Genomic DNA, 20,160 nt, shown 5'->3' with positions numbered 1-20,160 from the left:
TAAGTGAGAAATGAGAGCTACAAAGCAGGGCTGACTATACCAGCAATCAGGCTTCACTCTTAGGAGGCAGGTTCAACTGGCTGGACAACAGCACTTTGTACTTCACATGCCTCTAGGATCAACACAGTATATGCTGAATGCTCACAGCTGGCCATACCCATTCACACTTCCTTTTGTATTTCATTCATGCTGTAATAGACTGAAGGTATATTTTTACATGCTTACACAAAAAACTAAACTACAACAAGCACAAAGAAAAAAAAAACTATAAACAGTATTCTGAAATATTTATTACATTGTTAATGCTTTATCTTTACAATACATAAAGACAGAAGAATCTATCATCTATTGAGCAAAGCCCCTCTCCCTATAAAAAGGTCTCTCCCCAATTTGGGAAGACACATATACTTACAGTCAAATGATACATATATACACATACACCTGAGAATTGAATATCATGTAATATACAAGCTGATCAGTCAGTTAAATGTTATATGCAACTTTCACATCCCATAACCACTGCTGTTAGAATCCATGATCTGAACCTCAGTTGTTTCAGAGGTTGATACAGGAAATTAATGTGAAATGTGCTCCGCGTGAAACCTACTAAAATACCTAAAAGCTGACTCCACATCTTGTTTACCTTTACCTGTTAGGAAAGGTTATAAGGTTCTGATCACTCTAAATCCTAGTGTTTAATCATGTAACTATACTGATGGATTTTTAAGAAAAAGCCAAAAATAAAAATCACTTAAAAAGAATGTGCATAGAAAAAGTGCCTTATACAACTATCGCTCCCTCAGGCATGTAATAAAATGTACAATAAATGCTACATTTCCCTGGCTATAGGATGAAACAAGCAGAATAAGGCAAATTGCTCTCCCAGCATTTTTTGACATTGGGTTGTTAATCGTCCCATGGTCCTGTGTGGGTAAAACATTAAATGCCACTATAAGAGATTGGGATAGTTTTAGCCTGTTTTAACTTACATTTGTTTTTTCCCTAAATGCATGAGAGAAAAGAGTGTAAAAAGGCAGAACAACAGCTGGTGGTCAAAGAAAAATGAAAATTGACTGGTTTCTTTCAGACATCTTGATGCTGAAATCAGCAGTGATTTCTGTTACGAAAAATACCGTTAAATTTGAAGTGAATTTCTTAATTTTCTCATCAACCAGCGTCCCACACCATAAAACAAGATGGAGACCAAATAGGCACTTTGAAATCACAAATATTATGACAAATTACAAGTATAGTAACAAATTACAAGTATATACATGCTTGTGATTTTATGAGGCCAACCAATTAAAAGCAAATCATGAGTTTGAAAAAGAAATGAGGTACACACATTACATGTACACAGTGAAGTGCAACAAGAAATACAATCTATGTGAAGGGTGCAAGCAATAATCTATTGCTGGTTATTGTTCTTGGATATAAGCCCAAAATTATGGGGAACTTAATGGTTCTGATTATCTCCACCACCCTGTTACAAATGACAGCAAGTCTGATTTTCTTTTTCAAATGCTAATGATATTTGGCATGCTGTTCATTCTGAGGCCTGAAATATGATCCAACAATCAGACTAAAAGCAAATCGTGGCAGTTTTTGTGAAAACTGACTTTAAACTCAGGCAATTCACAGAAAAAAAGTGCCAATTTCTATCGTGTTACTTCAGCAAATGAAATTTTATGTTGCAAGAGAGGGGAAGGAGGGTATAATGCCTTGTCTTGAATGGCCAATATATTGAGAAGATAACCTTATGATTAGTGCAAGGGCATCCAAACCGAAGATGCACTAGCACACATTAGCCAGGTTGATACCCTTGTGATGCAGCATACCTCCTCCAGCTGACTTAGCTGTTGAATGTGTTCCTTGCTCCTAGAGAACTGGAGAAGGTAAGTCAATTGGAAAAGAGATGCTACAGTCCTCAAAAAACATAAATAAGGTCTACAACACCTCACTTTTCAATGACTGTAATTGTCATGGGATGTTCATTACCTTTCCCTCTACTGGCCAATGAATAAATATGGTTGTCACACATAAATCTGTAACAGTGTAATAAATGAGCTGTCCCAGTAAACCTCTTGTTTAACATAAGCTTATTCTCACATGATCATTAGCCACAAGGCTGGCTTTGCACAAGGTCGATCTCCCAATATAAGAGGGTTCCCACACAATCAAAAAGAACAAAAAGTAAATAAATTACTCAACAAAAAGTAAATTTGAAAAAAAATGAAAGGGCTCAAGTTTACTCAACACATCTTGAAAATAAGAGTGCATCTGATATAATGAAATGCTTGTGTTTCTAGTTTAATGTTTGCAGCTAGTACTGTTTTCATGTTTCTGTAATCTTCTGCCTTCATCTTATCTTTACCTCAGATCTATTGAAATTTTGATTTGCATTCCATACTCTCATTATTTTGGCAAAACAATTTTTCTATAGTGTTTTTAGTAGGGTTTTTTTTTCTCCTATTTCACAATTGTTCCTCCTAGGGACCTCTTTCCCCAGACTGTTCTAGCATTTGCTTTTACTAGTTTATGACAACTAATACAGCAATTTGTATGCAGCAGGGCACAGCTGCACCTTTTAAATCATCTATTCAACTGTAAGCCTTGTGTATCTGTCATCCAGACCCTCTTACATGTTTAATCTTATTTAATTTGATTATTCCATAGATTGTATAATGCGATTCGACTAGCAATATGTCCAGACTCTACAATCTGCCTTGAACATGTGTCAGCCTTTCAACTGTACCTGTTGTCTCTCACAGACTAGACATACAGGGATCTTCCGGCTGTGGTACATACAAAGGTTTTAATTCTCAGTGAACAGCATTTTTTTCTTCAGGACAATATAAAAACTACTGTTACCTTCCCAGGAGTTTTAGAAAGCCTGCTGGTACTAGTCTGAATAAAGTTATTTTTGCCTGATTAAGTGATGTTTTTTGTCAGCCCAACATGTGTAGAACAAATAAGAACTTCAACTTAAAGAGAAAAAATGCAGCAAAAACAACATAAAAATATTTCTTGAACAGTTGAGTTGTAAGAATGATAACATTCACTGGTTAAAATGAAGAATAATGTCAAAAGGCAAAACTGGAGAAAGCTAAAACTGCTTAATTAAAAAAACAACACAAAGTTGTGTTGATAATGTAACTAAATCTATTAAATTTAACCAATATAACATAGGACAAAGAATTTTTTTCATGTTTAAAAAGAGACAGTTTGAACTGCTGTGAACCCTTGTGATGAAACTGACAAATCCATCCAAATCAAAACAAAGGACCACAAACAGTAATTGCCAGACAGTTTGATATTACAGATACACTGTCACGGTGAGACATTTCAACAAGAAATACAGTTCTGCACAAGCTTGTACACAAAAAGACAAAAAAATAAATAAAAATCACTTTATGACTGGTTGTGATGAGACTTGAATGGGGTTGTTGCATTTAAGATTACTTATAACTATCCCATGCTTGAACCAACCTCCACCGTAAGAAGACAGCAAACATATTCTGTCTCAATTCCCACAAAACTATCTCACAATAAAAACTTCACTGGCCTTGGATGATTCAGACCATTCCTTACAGAAAACTGTGGATTTGGCCAAATATTAAGATTTTAAAGCCTGCCCTTATAGCTACGGTAAGTTTTAGATAATACCAATTTTTTTTTAGGAATTGTTAACTAAGAAAGTTGCATCATGATAAGAAGACTTTAAAAAAAAAAAAAAACAATTTTCTATTTAACACTTCTACCCAAAACAGATTTAAATGTCCCCAAGTCAACATCCTTGAGAGGTATCCTCAAGATATGCTTTTGTTTTCTCAAACTACCTATTACAGAAGAAAAATAAAGCATAGGAGTTGCTGTAGCTCTGGAAGTTTCATCTCCAGTAGTTGTACGCTCCTTTCAAGCAGTTTTCAAGAAGTGTGACCAGACTATTTCTTAGTAACGTTTGTGACAAGCACATGCATAATGTCCAATGTCTCTGATGGCACCTGCTATATGTGGGATCAGTGTTCACTGGTGTCCTGGACTGAGCTGGGTGTTAAGCTGTCGTAGGATTCCAAGAACCACTTCCCGCAGAGTCTGCAAAATAATGTCACAAACAAATTTTTAATACACAAGAAACTTGATGTAAAACAATGTGTTTATCTTGTACATTATCAAAGCCAACTTCAAATAAAATCTAAATGGATGAAAAATTGAAAAAAATTGGATGAAATTACTGTTAAAATGGATGGAAAAAAAGATTGAGCCCTTAGTCCGAAAGGTCCAAGGTACCTGTGGTTTGCAGTACTCCTCTAGCCAGCTGAAGACACAAGCTGAAAGTTCTGCGAAGTTGGCCACAGAGATAGAGGAGTTGAATGATTGGAACAGTGTATCCATAATCTGCTGAAACTGTCACACACACAAAAATGATTTACACATGCAGTGCCTTCAGGGCATATGATTTACTTTTAATATTGGTAAATTATTTAAATTCTCTATGAAGCTACACATTTTTTTTTTTTTTTTAATTGTCTTTTGAGACAGAATCTTTAGTAAATAAAGGTACTTACCACCTGAAACTTAACCTCGTCAGACACTTGGTTCTGTCCATGTACAGGTGTGTTCTGATGAGTCTTGACAATATGTTCATAGTTACTACAACAAAGATAATGCAATTCACTTGGTATTTCTTCATACATATGGTCATCATCAAAATCATTAAGATCAAGTCACATTCTTTACAAAAAGGAAGTAATTATTGCTGATTCACTGGTGTTCCAAGTCACCCTCTATGGGCTTGATTGCTCCAATAACAATTTTGAGACAAAACAACTTTGAAATAACTTTTAAACACTCATTTAATATGGAGTTTAATATCTTGCTGAAGACTACAGGATGATAGCTTACGCTTTCATGATCTTGAGAGCCATGACTTCTTTGCGAAGAGAGTCCAGATCTTCCTCTTGCTTCTTCTTTTGGTTTGTCAGGAACTGCATGTAGTCAATGGCTGGAAAGTAACAGACACAGTTTTATCTTCCTTATTCTACTACATGCAGGAATTTTGTAAAATGTTACTGTACCATTTCAAATTGCCTGGTACATTCTCTGTGGTACCCTTTACACCCTTGTATCAGACATTTACACCAGCTGAAAAAAAGTTCAGCTGCAGAAGGGACATTTTGGTCCAGTTTTAATGGGTGGCAATTGAAGTTGAAAGTATTTCTTTGTAGTCTCTGGGAAATGTGTATGGTGCAAGTGTGAGTACACATCCATATGTGCATGCTGACATGTGTTTTGGTATCTATGGTAAATCTAAAATGCACATGTAGTGTATAGTGTATAGTGTATAGTGTGTGTGCATGTGTGTGGGGAAGAATTCACTTTTGGGTGTAGCAATAACAATGCGAAGAGTGGCGTCTGCAAGTGTGGATAAGTGTGACTGATATTTGTTAAGTGGTGGCTAGAACAAAGATATGTCTTTAGTGCAGTGTTACTTGGCAAATAAATGGATTCTTCTTCTTAAAGAATTCTTCGTAAAAATTACTTCATATCACACATAGCATGTAAACACACACACACAAAATCTATCTCTGTAGACAGATAAACAAAAGCTTGTGCACTCACATCGTTGGAGTACTGTTGCTTTGCTCATCTTCTGGGAACCAAGAGCATCCTGCTGATGGCATGTAGGAACAATGGCTAGGAGTTCATCATAGCCTTTCTGTGAGAGACAAAAAAGATGTTTGTATCAAGTTCTTGCTTGCTGACACCAACACCAGCATCACTGGCACCATGTTCCAAAATCTCAAACAAACTAAACATTTAATCGTGATGCACAGACATTCCATCAACATATTCATACAGTATTCCCAGCATCTTCCCAAACTGCAAATGGTATAAGCGACAGCTTTAAAGATTGAGTGCATAGAAAAGTGATTGCACCTGAATAAATCCTCTCCCCAATGCCAGTATTTACACACTGCCCATATCTCTGGTCCATAAAATACAAGAATAACATCACTTTATCATGTCTGTGGACATGCAACAGCATGCTTGCCTGTACTTGCCTAAATCCTAGATACCGGAAGCCATCATCATTTATAAAGAGAAATGTTATCCTTTATAATGCTCATAAGCCTTTTTACAACACATTCTCTTTAAATTTGTTGTCATACCACTCAAAGGTTTTCAAATGGCAGCTTTTCTAGTGCTTATCGCAATTTCTTCATGCCTTCTGTAACATAAATATACTTAAAACTGAAGGTGCTGAAAATGCTGCTGAATTTATGGATTTCAGTAGAGTATTCCTTACTTACTCACAATAAATGAAACAAATTCAGTCACAATCCCAATGAAATAAGTCAGAAGTACCTTAATTGCATCTCTTCGCTTCTGCTCAGCAACAGTGTGAGCAGTTCTACGACGATCTTTGTAGCTCATAGTCGTCTTGCTCGAGTCACTATCTTCATCTTCATCTAAAACAAAGATAACAACCAGTAAGGATTTACAAGGGGAAACAATAGTACTGGTCAGCACTGGTTTGTGAGTTTTTTTGTTGTTGTTGTTTTTACTTTCATTATCAATAGCAGTGGTGGAAGCTAGATCTCTGGACTAACTTAAGGCCTTGACTCAGCCTGCACAGGTCACTAATCAAAGGTCAACATTACACCAGATTTAATTTTTTATTAAAATCATTTACTATGTATTTTTAATGTTGTTTAGAAAACGGGTTTTGCAACTCTTTTCATTCAAGTATGACAAAGTTAAGCAGCAAATGTGTAACTGTTGTGGAACACAGCAAGGCTGAAGAATTGCAAGGAAAGCCCCAGATACAATAAAGCAAAAATAAACTGACCTACTTTACTCCTACTCTGCCCTACTTCCCCTGAATCAAAGCCAGTAGCATTGTCCCCATGATCGTACTAAAATGGAGCCCTGCATGAAACACTAGGTACATAACTGATCCTATCTCCACAAAGCTTTCAAGCTCCTGACATCACTCACCTGATATGCTATTTTATTTGTATTTACTTCTGCTGCGTCAATAACATGAGCCTTGGCATCAAAGCAAAACGCCTCTAGGCGATCATTAATGAACCATGCAAAAAACCCTGCTGTCATTGCTTTCAAATATATTATTAGGAAGTCTCTGATGCCCTACATTTTATGACCAGGTAGGTTGTGATTAAACTATTGAAATGCTCATAAACATTTTTGCGTGTTTTACAGGTTCCAAGTAGCTGGTCAGACCTGACTGAGCGGACAAACTGCCTGTCGTTGTCCTGAACAGGTCACGAATGGTTGGGATAGAGGGACGAGGCGGGGGAATCGGAGGAGCGGTGAAGGAGCCTCATCATAAAGATAAGCTCTGCTTTCTTTGCTTCGATACCCGAGAGATGGAACACTGGGTCAGGCCACTGATCGATCTCATGCTCGTTGTCTTCTAGGTCACCGGCGGTGTACTTTCACCGGCACCTGCCTGCCACCCGCTTGTCTTGAAGCGACGATTAAGTTCAGGCTTGCATGGGTCTATTTATCTACAACCTTCGCACCAAAGCTGCTGCCCATGGAACTGCTTTTATTTTCCCCTCTTCCTTTACCTAGCCTCGCAGCCTATGGAGTCCCTGTTACTGCACCTGATGAGACTAGATTGTTTCCCGATCCCTACCATCTCTCTCTCTCACTTGCCTGTCCTCAAGCAAAGCGGGTGGCAATGGGTGGATCGATGTCGTCACTCATGTTGCGAGGGACGGTCGTCTGCTTGTCTCTCGAAAGCAGAAGGAGACAGAAGGTGCGCAAGGGGCCACATTAACAGCCAATCAGCGCGACGGAAAAAAAACCCCAGCGCATGCGCACTTCTCTTTACAGAATGTTTACATTCTACCTCCCGATGGACATCGACGACGGCGGACAGAGACCGGAGTTAGGTGAGAAATGGGAGGAAGGTATTTGAGAAGCTGTGCACCCTTTCTGCACGTTTTACTTCTGACAATCCCGAGTTTTACCCCCTAACAATCCCAGGCATTCGTGGCAAACGCACATGTGTACAGATGGGTCAGTCAAGAGCCCGCGGAGCCAGGTGAGAAAGGAAAAGGAAGGGGATGCTCCTACCATCCTAATGTACAAGGTTTAGGGGTGGGATTAAGTCCGCGCTTAATTCTGAAAGCAGGTTCTACCCAGTCCGCTAATTAAGAGATTTTGAGTCTTTCCTGCACTTTTCAAAGTACGCAGAAAAAAATGAGACGTGCAAACAAGGATCTATGTCGAATGAAGAATGTAGAACTTGCAAAACAATTTTTGTCAGGTGTCCTAACGATCACTCGAACACTTCCGCAAATCTCTATTTTTTTTCCCCAACGGCAATGTTCTGCCTCAGCCGGCGCACTGCTTATACTCATAATATCTTCTCGGTTTTTTTTTTCTGTTTACTGGACATCTAGGTATGGGTCCAAACCATGTAGTCAACAGCTACACTGAACACTACTCCCTATTTCCCCTTCCCTACCTCCACTGTTTTGTTTTGGGAAGAACTACAGTGGTACTCAATCACAACACAGCCGCGACAAAACGCAGGTGGAACTGGAGGACACTTTTGCTACAAAGACCCCCCCACCGCCTGTCACTTTTGTCTGGAAGCGGCTGTGACCATGGAGAAGAGTGCGCCACTGTGCACGCCCGGGGCACGTGCACGGCGGCCGTCTGCACAGCTTCAGACCGTTGGGGAATTTCCTGTCACTGCCCAGGTATCACATGTCGACGGTTCAGGACATATTGCGTCATGCTACCTTAACCTTGCCCACGAGCCAACTACCTTGTCTTACCTTCCCCCAAACCCCCACCCATCTCGTTTCCCTGCTGCTCACGCAGGAGGCTCTGTGAGGCACGTGACCCTAGCGCCACTAACCTATGCTGTCACCACGGCTTCTTCATGCGCACAACCACTTGAGACTATTGATTGACGACTACCTTATTCCGATGCCTATTTCTGCTTGCAAATCTTTATATTTTTCATTATTTGAACATAAGCCAATAAAGTACTGTTGTAGACTTTGTGTACTTTTTCCTATTTTTTTTTTTTTTTTGCATTTCATACTTAAAAAGTTCTATTTTATTTGGTGCTCTGTAGTATGTCAAAACTTTTATCTTAACACATATGTACAGTCACCCTTCACTCTAGCGCCGATCAGTCTACTGAGAGAATTTTTAATTTATTTCTAAAAGGTGCACATGTTTTGGGGAAGCAACTGACCAAATAAAGCAATCTCCCACTAAAAGTGTCCAGACTCTAAGGTTTGTATGAAAACAGTACTACATCTCGGGGCGGTGAGGAAAAGTTGTACAAGGTTTAAATGTTTGGGAAAGTTTGTCATTTTGTGGATATGTTCGTAAGTAAATATATAGAAAAGTGCGTCTGTGTGTGGATCATATGTTCGCGTGCTCAGCCCACGGGCAAAGGATGGGAAGCAAGCATTAAAAGAAAGATAATCACAGACATGCCCCACTAAGACCTCTTTGACACGAACAAAGACAGCAGTTATTTTTAGAAATTTTGTAATAATTCTACATTTTATTTCGAGGAAATTCCGAACTGCAATGCCTGATACTTCCTGGAATAACCGAATTTCCCTCCCCACAACCCTTTTCCCAAGACCTGATGGCGTTTCTAAGAAACAACAAATCAAATAAGCATTCATTGTGTTTGCTTTGTAAATGAAACCATAATAGGGGACGTGCGACACTTAAAAAAAAGCCTTCCTTCAATTCACGAAATGTTTGAGTTCGTACAACAGCAATCTGCCTCCAAATTACAGAGTCCCAATGTCTTGCTTGTCTTTTACTATTGACAGAGCTAGGAGGGTACAATAGGCGGCAATTTGTGGTTTCTCACATCAATAGCCACGACAAATATGCTCAGGTCTATCAGCTGCAATCGGAGGTCAGGCGAAGAGTTGTTATAAAGAAGAGAGGAACAGATGATCACAGTTTTCGGTTTTCAGCCCCTTCCCTCCTTCCATCGCCAAAGCCGAATGTGAATCGCATCTTACTACACCGAGAAAATAAAAGACAATTTTATGGACAAATCTTCATTGGGTGGACAGCTAAAAAGTCAAAAGACTTCGAATGCGCCGGTATCTGGCAGAATTTACTGCATTTTCATTATTTTGAAATAAAGTTTTTTTTCCTGCAACAAAATTAAACTGTATTTGTTTTTTTTCAAAGGGTGCCTTGCTTAAGGAGTATGCATCAAGAAATGAGAATATGTAATATACCTAATAAACACACGCGCGTAACTGTCTACTGCCAGTGGATTTTATTTGTTATAATTTACACGAGGAAAAAAGAAACGAATAGAATAAAGTAACGAGGATGAGAGTAAATGTTTAGAGGCTGAATATGCCTTTTAGTTTGAAACACTCAAGTAAGTCTGTACTGCGAGAGCAAACTGTGAACTCTTAACTGATTGTAGAGAATATTTAGTGAAATCTGTATTAAATATCCAGAATAAAAAGCGAAGTCTTAAGCATAAATTGTGAAATCTCTATTGCGTATCGAAAATAAACCATGAAATCTCCACTTAACATGGAGAATAAATTGAAATCTTTATCTTCTCATTCATTTTCTCCCCCACTATAGCACAGGGAGTATGGAAAATAAACGATAAAATCCACACTGGGTATGAAGCAAAAACTGTGAATTTTACACCGAGCATGGAGAATAAATTGAAATTTATATCGAGTACGGAGAATAAATTGTGATATTATACTGTGAAATATATATTTAGTATGGAGGATAAACTTGAAATTCATATTGTGTGTGGAGAATAAGCAGTACAATCTAGACTGAAAATCGAGAATAAACGGTGAAATTTATACCGAGTGCTGAGTATAAACCTGTAAAATCTGTACCAAGTAATGAGAATAAACAACTGCTGCTGCAGCAGCCGTGATGGTGAATAATCACGTGCCACTTTGTTCCACCAGATTTAGCTTCAGACTTCCGAGGCTCCCCCATGCTCCTCCTGTTTCCCTCGCCCCCTCCCCTTCCCTTCTTATAGCAGGTCGTTAATTTTGTCCGCGTTTCCCCATTTCTCTCCTATCTGTGTATTCCCTGGAACCTGTCTGGATCGCTGTCCGGAGAAGCAGAGAGGGTTAGCGTCACCTTCCTCATGGCAGTTGAAGATTGTTATGAAGCTCGATAATCAATGGCTGCATCTCACGCAGCCATTACCTCTCCTCTCTAACCAACCCCACTCCCTCTTACTTAGATTACTTGTGCCGCTGAACAAAACATATCTGAAGCTTTTTTTTTTTAAAAAAAAAAGGGCAGAGACACGTTCACGCTGGACAGATCTCGACAATAACAAAAACAAATAAATACGTTTATAAATTAACGCATGGATAGACAGAATAACGAACAATTTTGATGTAAGTACCCCTACCACCACCACCACCCCAAAAAAACCCAAACAAAAAAACAAGCAAGCAATGGGTTTATATGGAAAAGTGACTTTAAAAAAAAAAATGATTAAAAAAAAAAAAAAACAAACTTAAAGCAGACATTCTCTCTCTCGAATTTGTTTAGTGGACTTAATGTGTTTTCTACTTCTTTTCTTGATATACTGAAGGGCAAAAATCACTGATGTTGAAATTTTATGTTTAATTATTGATAATCATCATCATCTTGATAGTTATACTAGCGATACAATTTCAAAATATCCTCCATGAAAGGGGCTGCAAAACTTAACAAAGGATCTCTCTCGCTCTGGTTCACTTGTTATTTTCCGTGCTCACCTGTATTGGGGGCAGAGGATGCGGATGATGTACCAGCTGGGGTGGAGCCAGGACTGTTGGTGCGAGAAAAAGTAAACCGGTGACCACTTCCGGTCGGACTAGATTCAATTTTCAGGTCGCTCTCCATTCCTGTGGACAGAATTTGCCAGTGAAGTTATGAATGTTAAGAATACCTTCGATCAACTTTGCATGCACGCACGCAACGGTGATAAAATATTGGATGGGAACAAAGAAGATTAAAAGTTAAAATCCAAAAAAAAAAAAAGATGCTGGTTGTTGATGCTTAAATCCGTGCCAGCAGCATAGACAATATCATGGAGAGATTGAATGAGAAAAAAGGAAGGAAATTTGTTATAGTGTTGCGTTCCCTGTGTATGCTCAAGTGTATTTTTCACTGACCATTACATGTATTCTTCAATGGCAAATTAAGCGCACTTTTTTGACAATCATGCTTTTTTTTTTTTTACCGACAATCGCTTTTCACAATAACAACTTCCTTTTCTTTAAATGATCCCTCTCACATTGTTTTATTTTTTTTAACCCACTTGATACAATTTTAAAAATACCAACACGACGATCTCGGAAAGTTGCTAAGGCCTCCAGCAGCCCTCCCAAACAAACGAAATCGATTACATTTATTATCAGAACAGCTGCATTCTCCCAATCGTCGTTTCATTAGACAGTAATAATTCCTTATCTCGTGCGTCTAAAATATTTGCAATCGATAATTCCCATAAGTAACCGTTATGGTCAACGACAGATACAATAGAAGGATGCTGCTGGAGCTAAGAAAGGTATCGTTTAGCAAGTAAAGCCATCTCTCTGAACACATATTATCTTGTACGAGAAATTTTAAGAAGACAAGGAAACATCTGTTTTGCGGTTCAGCAAATGTGCTTTAGTGATTCTGATGTATGTCTATACTATTAAATGGGATAACACAATTATCAGCCAAAGATTGCAATCGTGCAAAATTCGCAAAATTCTGGAGATTAAAGGCCATTTAGTGTTTTACCATCCTAAACATGTTAGGGTTTTCAGACTACCAGTAAAATTTTAAAGGGGAAGGGGATAGGTCCAGAACCCCAGTTAAAATTGTTTAGGGATATTTAGACCACTCGCCTCTCTTGCGAATATAATTTTATGGACTAGTTGCAGGAACAAAAATACACCAGTGTACATGTGCTAGTATTATCAATTCCTGATATCAAGAAAGTGCTTTTTAGTGTTATGTTTTTCTACGAACAAATATGTGTTAGGACATCGGCTTTCGTATTTCGGTGAACTACAAAATGTCTGACGCGATGTCTTCCCTAAAAATCTTTTTCGCTAAATTGTTTTGTTGGCAAAATTTCTTTAGGTGATTTCGAGCTTTTATCACGTGACTTACGCATGTTTCTACGTGCCAGAAAACCCGGAACTTAAGTTCACTGGCTCCAAATTGTCAAAAATAAATAAATAAATAAAAATAAAAAAATAATAAAAAGTTACCCTAGATGTATAAAATATATAGATAATTTTGTCACAACCGCCAATCACAGCAAACAAGCTTCATTTCTACCCACCGCACTTCCGCGTTGGACTTGATTGGATCAGGAATACTAAGGAACGCCTACGATCCATTTTTTTTCCGAAACCTGATAGAAACTTAAACTGCTCTCAGATAACACTGTAGATGTCCTTTCAAACTGTTTTATAATTCTCGCAAAAGTTCGCTTAAAATAAAACAAGATCGATACATCTGCTTTATTACACAAGCGTAATGGATGCAAATTTTCGTGAACCGGATTTTCTAACTACTGTAAGTATAATAATTCCACAGAACCCTAATATTTTCATATGTAAAGGTTACAACTCATCCTTCAGTATGAGTAGTTACGAATCTCGTTTCGTTTCTTCCAAATCACTGGAAACATCGGATTTAATCAGCTGACAAAGGTATTAAGATCACCACCGACCAGATTTGCCTTAGACATGGAAATTCCCTGCTTTCCCATTCGAACCTATTAACGTGGTCATCCGAAAATGTAAGCGAAAGAACACAAATTTAGAAAGAAAGAAAGAAAATTTGAGGAGGAAAACTCACCGCTTTTGTCAAGTGGTCCACCTTGCTCCGTTACACACTTCTGCAACATGCCCAAAAATAACCGCATAGAAAACAACTTGGAGAAATAATCAAGTTTTGTTAAATTCCAACACCACAAACTATTGCATAACTTTCCACACAAGAAAAACTTTGTTGTGATCAATGATTGAACAAAGAGATCATGCGACGGTTTTTTTTACACATCCGAATCACCACCTCCACCAAGGGGTGTGTGTGTGCTGGGGTGGAGATGGGGTGTCGGTACCTCAGTACTAGCCTGACCTACTTCAGTCTTAGTGCCAACAAATTATTACAAGCATTTCAGCTTCCACATTACAGCCTTAGCCTCCTCTCTCCCTCAAACCAACGATCACGATCTTCCCGCCCCTCCATCATGACACAAACACACAATCCCCTCCCCTACCCTAAAAGGACGCGTTACTGATATCTAACACATCCGGCCGTTGAGTTCGCAGGTACTAAATTCGCAGGGTGTCTAGAGAAGACCCCACACTTTACTGCTCCCTCGGGTTTGCAAAAGAACAGCGATGTGGACAGACCTAGCATCTTCTTCATCCTACAGGTAATTCGAGTGTTCAGATCAAGGCGGCAAATTGGACGGAGTCGTGGTGGTGAAAAAATTATTATTAAAGTCGCTTAAGAGGAAGTACAGCCGAAGCAGTAAACAAGCAGCAGCACCTTTTTGTTTTCTAGGTTTACCATTGATGGGCGGTAACTCACGACACCTTGGAGGTACGGAAGACAACTCAACAAAAATGCTACAAACCGACACGACAACGAAAGATGCTTTAAAAACAACAAAAGTAACAGAAAACAAAAAATAAATAAAATAAAAAAGATTTTGAGGGGCAAGGGGAGGCAAATTCAAAAATAAAATTGAAAGAAAAGTGACATTAGTTCCCCTCTACCCCCTATACGTGTGAAACATAAACAGGTTGTCCAACATGACAACCACAGATGTCAAAAGTTAGAGAAAGGAAAACATGTGCGTACCCTACATATAGGCCAGTCCACACACACACAGACATACGAAAGCAGACCTTTATTATAACCCTAACCCAGATATGGAAAGGAGGAATTGCAGGAATGGGACAAACAAGCAGAAGAAAAGAGGTCCATAGCCTAGTCCCCGTCGGGGCTGTGAACTCAGGTGGTTCGTTGTGAAGGGCAGGGCCCTGGCAGGCGGAACCCAACCCTTCCCTTGCACGCCACCTCTTTCAGAAACATCTTTCACAATCAAGTCATTCTTCCTGCTCCTTACTTCCTCCAAGCTCTTCCTTCTACCACATCTTCATCATTTCCACGGTGTCATCCGTTTGCTCTTACTTGTGTTTACTTGTTCTTTGATTAACCGTTGGCTAATAGCATAGCTCTCGTGCATTTAACACGCCTCCACACGGTGAAATGCCCTGCACAAATTCTATTACTACTACTACTCAGCTATCTGTTTCCGCAAGACTGGGTGAGCAGCGGAAACAAGACTAGATGGAGGCTCGAGGAATGCTCAAACATCGACCTTTTTCTGCTCAGTCAAGCATTCTAACCTTCGGGCTAAGTTGTCCTTCTGCAGTCAAGCATTCTAATCTTCGGGCTCAGTTGTCAGATTTTTCTTCTTTATTTATGTAGGCAACAATGGAGCTGATCTCCATCTGCCCCATGGCTCCTTCAAGACCATGAACGGGTGCCTGCCAGATGTCGCTCATGGCAAGCATCTTAACCAAATTTTGAAAATAAAAAGTAAAACCTAACAGGAGTCAATGATCGAACTGAGAGCTGCTATCAAGTTATCAGAAAACAGCAGTTATCAGATTACTGGTTCACTTTCAAATGACTTCTTCTTTTTATTCTTTTAAGTGTATGTACCTAAATTCGTACTTCTGATGTTACTGAACACCAACATCAATACGGGAGTTTTAAGCATGTAATAATGAGCGGTGCCCAGACTACCAATACTTGTCACACAAATAGAAATGAGGTATCTTTTTAAAACCATTGTGGGGGTCACACCTTTGAAAGGTTCGTATTTCGTAAAAGAAATACAGTTTCTGAGAACAAATTTCACTCATATGAACATGGATTTGGTCTTGGGTTCGCCTTTAATCTTGGAAAGCAGGGCAGGGAAGAAAGATTAAGAAAAGGGTATGAGCGGCAAGCCAGCAGATCACATTCAAACTTAAAATGTCACATTTTAACTACAATCCTCTTATACAGGTCTGTTTCCATGACGGTCACCGAAGACAAAAAAAAAAACAAACAAACAAAAAACAAACAAACAAACAAACAAACAAAACAAAACAAAAAAACCGTTAACACCACGCCCCCCTCCAAAAAAAAACAAACAACAAAACAAAAACAACAAAACTATATATAAAAATTGCATGACTAACCCAGTAGTCACCTCCAAGTATCCTGTGATTGGTCAGTACAAATGACTGAGCGACACTTATATCAGTGCGAAACGAAAATGTATAGCAATAAGTACCTAGATACATCAACCATATGAAGTGCAAGAAATTTTAAACACAGACAGACGGACAGACAGACCAAACGACGCAAACTTCGAGACAACACACGCGAAAGAACGCGCTGTCTAAAGGGAGTGGGGTGGGGAAGATAACAATACTCAACCGCCCCTCTGCTCCCGAAGAGATCATCCATCCACGAGGGAATGATGCAATCACTCATGGCCTGTCCCCAGTCCTTGGCGTCGCATCGACAAGCAGGAAACAAGAGCTGAGCAGCATCAGCAGCAGAAACAACAGCAGCTCCCTACACATCTGAGACCCGCGTTAACTTCTTCTGACGCCGGAGATATATATACTGCCGCGTTCTCACGGGAAAGCAGGAGGTTGTAGGAGAGGGGGTAGACTGGGCGGGTGGTGGTGATAGGAGGACCACACTCAGAACGGAACCGTCATCCAGAAACTCGGCGTCCCAGACGTTGCTGTCCTCCTCGCACCGAACACTTTGTTCTGCCTACTGTTTGCACTACAATGAGTAAACGAATAATAAGCATAATTTAAAAAGAAAGAAAAATTGCTTTAGGTCTATCTTCTGCAAGTGTCGCTGGGCCTGGGTACCACACGAGGAGGACTATCGACTGGACTCTAGCAAGATGCTTCTGCCCTCTCCCCGACGTTTACCCGACGTGCGCGGCTGAGCACTTTGCACGAGCGTGGCCGCAAGCATCGAGCCGCACGCGCGCCGAATGTCACCTGGACGGACCGGCCAGCCTTCCATTAGCAGACCAGCGCTGAGGTCGCGGTCCTGTGCTGGCGGGGGGCAAAGGTCGGCAACGACTTCCCTGGTGACATCATAGAACGCCACCACACCTTGCTACGTCCACAGCGCCCTAGACTGTCAGCCACTTACAGTTCGCTAACCATAGGGCCACTTGAATAGTCCTTCAACAAGCTGGTGACATATGAACACAAAATAGAGAGAAGGGGGAAAAAAGACCACAGTGAAAGTGCGATTCCCTCAAGAGCTTCAACAACATTTCAAGTCTTATGATCAAAGCAAACTATGCTTGTGGGAACATGATGCACTATTCAAGTTAAAGCTGTTGTTGATGTAGAAAAAGAAAATAGATGCCATGAAGTATAATAACAAACAAGTTGAAAAAGATAGCTGTGTTGCCTCAACACCTGCCTCAAAGCCACATCAAACTAGCTCTATTATGTCACTGTCTCCTCTCACATCATTTTCACCAAAATCTAGAAAGGATAGTCATAACAAGTCTCAAATACCCTGCAAGCTCAAATAAGTTAACCTCTGATAAGTTAAATAAGTGCTTCAGTCGATCCATACACTCTACATAGCAGAAATCCGATGAAAGCTGTGCTCTCTAAGCAATTTTCAAGCTACAAACTGATATATATATACTCAAAATAAAAAACTACATGTACCCAATCATCAAACTTAAGAATCATGATAAACATATGAGCTAATTCATTGAAAATGGATAGGTACACAAAAAGATAATTGAGATAAATAATGAAGTGTGACATCTTCCTAAGGAACTGAACCAGCATAACAATTACATAAATCTAGCAATTTCCAATAGGCTTATTTTGTTAGGAAGAGATCTCATGCACTTAGAACTGGCCAAGTTGATAATAATCTTGATTAATAACATCATGCCTCCAGATCCCCCAAAAATGACTCTATAATGTCACATATTTCTCCCATCAGATACACTCCTACCTTAATTACTCACATGCATACATGTGAATACTTGGCTTGGGCAAAGGTTTATAAATAGATAGGGAGGCTGATAAACAATGAAAAATATAAATACATGTATTGAGATGGAGTTGCACTGGGAAGTCATAACATTTTATGTATCCAACCCACAGTTAAACATTACTTCCATGTTTCGGAAACTGCAAAAGGGAACTTATTAAAATAAATTAGCATTACATTTTAAAATGCACCTGATACATATAAAGACACCATGACTTTCCAGTCAAAGGGAACCAGTTTTTATGAGGGTGGTGCCCATTTCCTCTCTTGCTGCCTCACCATCCCCAAACCTCTATGGAGTCAGGTACTCACTTCCTAGCTGAAGCAACTATGAAGAGTACAGTGCAGCTTACAAGGATATCTAAATGGCTATTATGCCTGCCTTCAAGTTCAAATGCTGTTGGTCTAAACACCAGGCTATCTGCTACCCCACCTAAGCTATATATATGTGTGTGTGTAATTTGCATTCTGCATGGTGATTACTTTCTCATAGATAGCAGTGACAGACTATGCCATGACTATACTGTTTATCTCATTCACTGCCCAAAGCTTTATCAATGAAAGCACGAAAAAAAGGTAAAATTGGAAGGAAAGACTGATAGCAATAAGATGGTTTCTCTTCAAATTCCTATTATCATTATTCAATTTTAGCACCAAGTAACAATAATATACTATGATAAAAAAAAAAGCATTTCATAATGGATAATGTATCTCTTGAATATACAATGATCTGACAACTATGAGATGTTTCTCTCAAAATTCCTGTTATTATCAGTCTTCAGTTTCAATTTTAATTAACTATAATATACTATAGCAAGAATAATTGTTTGAAAATGAATGACATATCCCTTTAATATACAACGTATGATCTGGGCTCACTGTACTGTAGATTTTTACCCTTCATAACTTCAATCCTTCCTCTTAAATAAACAGACTGGGGTTGAATCGCAAGACTTTAACAAAGTATGTTATAGCGATTTAAATTTTTTTAAGTTCAAGCATATCTTTAAAAACACTATTCTCCATGTTTGTAGAAGGTGGAGGAACATACACATACGCATCAGAAATAGCTGTTAAATACTGCCCAGGCTATATGAGCTGGGTTTTGCTGGACCTGGGGATTTCCCTGTTCCTAAATTTATTGGTAGTGATGTCAACAATAACTTAGCCCTGATCATAAGTGACGAAAAAGGTTCCATAATGTTTTGGCTCAGATTTCTACGCAGCATGCTACAGGCCAATATAGGATATCTATCTGTATTGAGTTTAAATGCTTGAAACTTATGGAATGATTTTTGACAGGAGCTGTAAACAAAGTAATTGTGATTTTGTCCAAATCTATATCTTCAGGGCGTTTGAAGACCTCACGCTCAATCTCGGAAGTCGGCCATTTGTATGTGACTGGTAAAAATGACAAAGGTCACTCAATCAAATCATTATTTGACCTTCAGCACCTCCCCTTCGTGACTTACTCTTTATCAGAAGAAAGTTAAATCACTTATCAATCGTGTTCCCAATATACTTCATTCTTATCCATGGATCTCCAATCACAATCACAGTCGACACAATTCATTTCGTAGATAACTCAAAACGAACTGAGTACATCATACTTGTGAAATTCTATATTAAATACATAGGTGTATGTGTGAAAATCTCAATCTACAGCGAACACGAAATACTTCTGAAACTAGTCCCAAAAAGATAAACAAACTGTCCGCTTAACGTAAACACGCAAATCAGCGGTCGTTTCGATACGGCCAGTAACTAAGACTTCATCATCAGATCACCCGTATACCCAATCCTAGCAAGCAAAGGAATGTAAATCAACATCGCGGGCGTGTGGCTAGGCAAAATCTTCACTACTCACCTCAGTCGGCAGCCATAACAGTGACGTCACGCATCCAATAGAATCGAGCCATTTAGGTAATTTGATTCAGACTGTGTGGGGCTCACGATCAACGTATCGCATGTGGATGTGTGCGGGCGTCCTTCAGCAATTCTCTTGCTACATTTTGAAAA

The 20,160-nt window shown here is 39.2% G+C and overlaps 1 protein-coding gene across 4 annotated transcripts in view; it reads right to left on the bottom strand.

Moving 5' to 3' along the window:
• Nucleotides 1-270: 270 nt before the first annotated feature.
• LOC112556616 (max-like protein X) overlaps nucleotides 271-20,160 on the bottom strand; it is a 33,954-nt gene continuing 14,064 nt past the window's right edge. For 2 of the 4 annotated variants that reach the window (XM_025225778.1, XM_025225779.1), the window contains 8 exons: nucleotides 13,876-13,915; nucleotides 11,790-11,918; nucleotides 6,370-6,473; nucleotides 5,623-5,719; nucleotides 4,906-5,005; nucleotides 4,569-4,653; nucleotides 4,291-4,407; nucleotides 271-4,095 (listed from right to left, as the gene is read on the bottom strand). In XM_025225778.1, coding sequence (XP_025081563.1) covers nucleotides 4,027-4,095; nucleotides 4,291-4,407; nucleotides 4,569-4,653; nucleotides 4,906-5,005; nucleotides 5,623-5,719; nucleotides 6,370-6,473; nucleotides 11,790-11,918; nucleotides 13,876-13,915 — 741 coding nt within the window. In that variant the 3' untranslated portion in view covers nucleotides 271-4,026. Of the gene's footprint in view, nucleotides 4,096-4,290; nucleotides 4,408-4,568; nucleotides 4,654-4,905; nucleotides 5,006-5,622; nucleotides 5,720-6,369; nucleotides 6,474-11,789; nucleotides 11,919-13,875; nucleotides 13,916-16,524; nucleotides 16,641-20,008; nucleotides 20,121-20,160 lie in introns of those variants that run through there. The other 2 variants (XM_025225780.1, XM_025225777.1) reach the window with 2 other exon arrangements.

This window comes from Pomacea canaliculata, linkage group LG2, assembly GCF_003073045.1.
Source record: "Pomacea canaliculata isolate SZHN2017 linkage group LG2, ASM307304v1, whole genome shotgun sequence".
In the NCBI taxonomy this organism is placed as follows: domain Eukaryota; kingdom Metazoa; phylum Mollusca; class Gastropoda; order Architaenioglossa; family Ampullariidae; genus Pomacea; species Pomacea canaliculata.
This window is presented reverse-complemented; position numbering and strand designations above follow the sequence as displayed.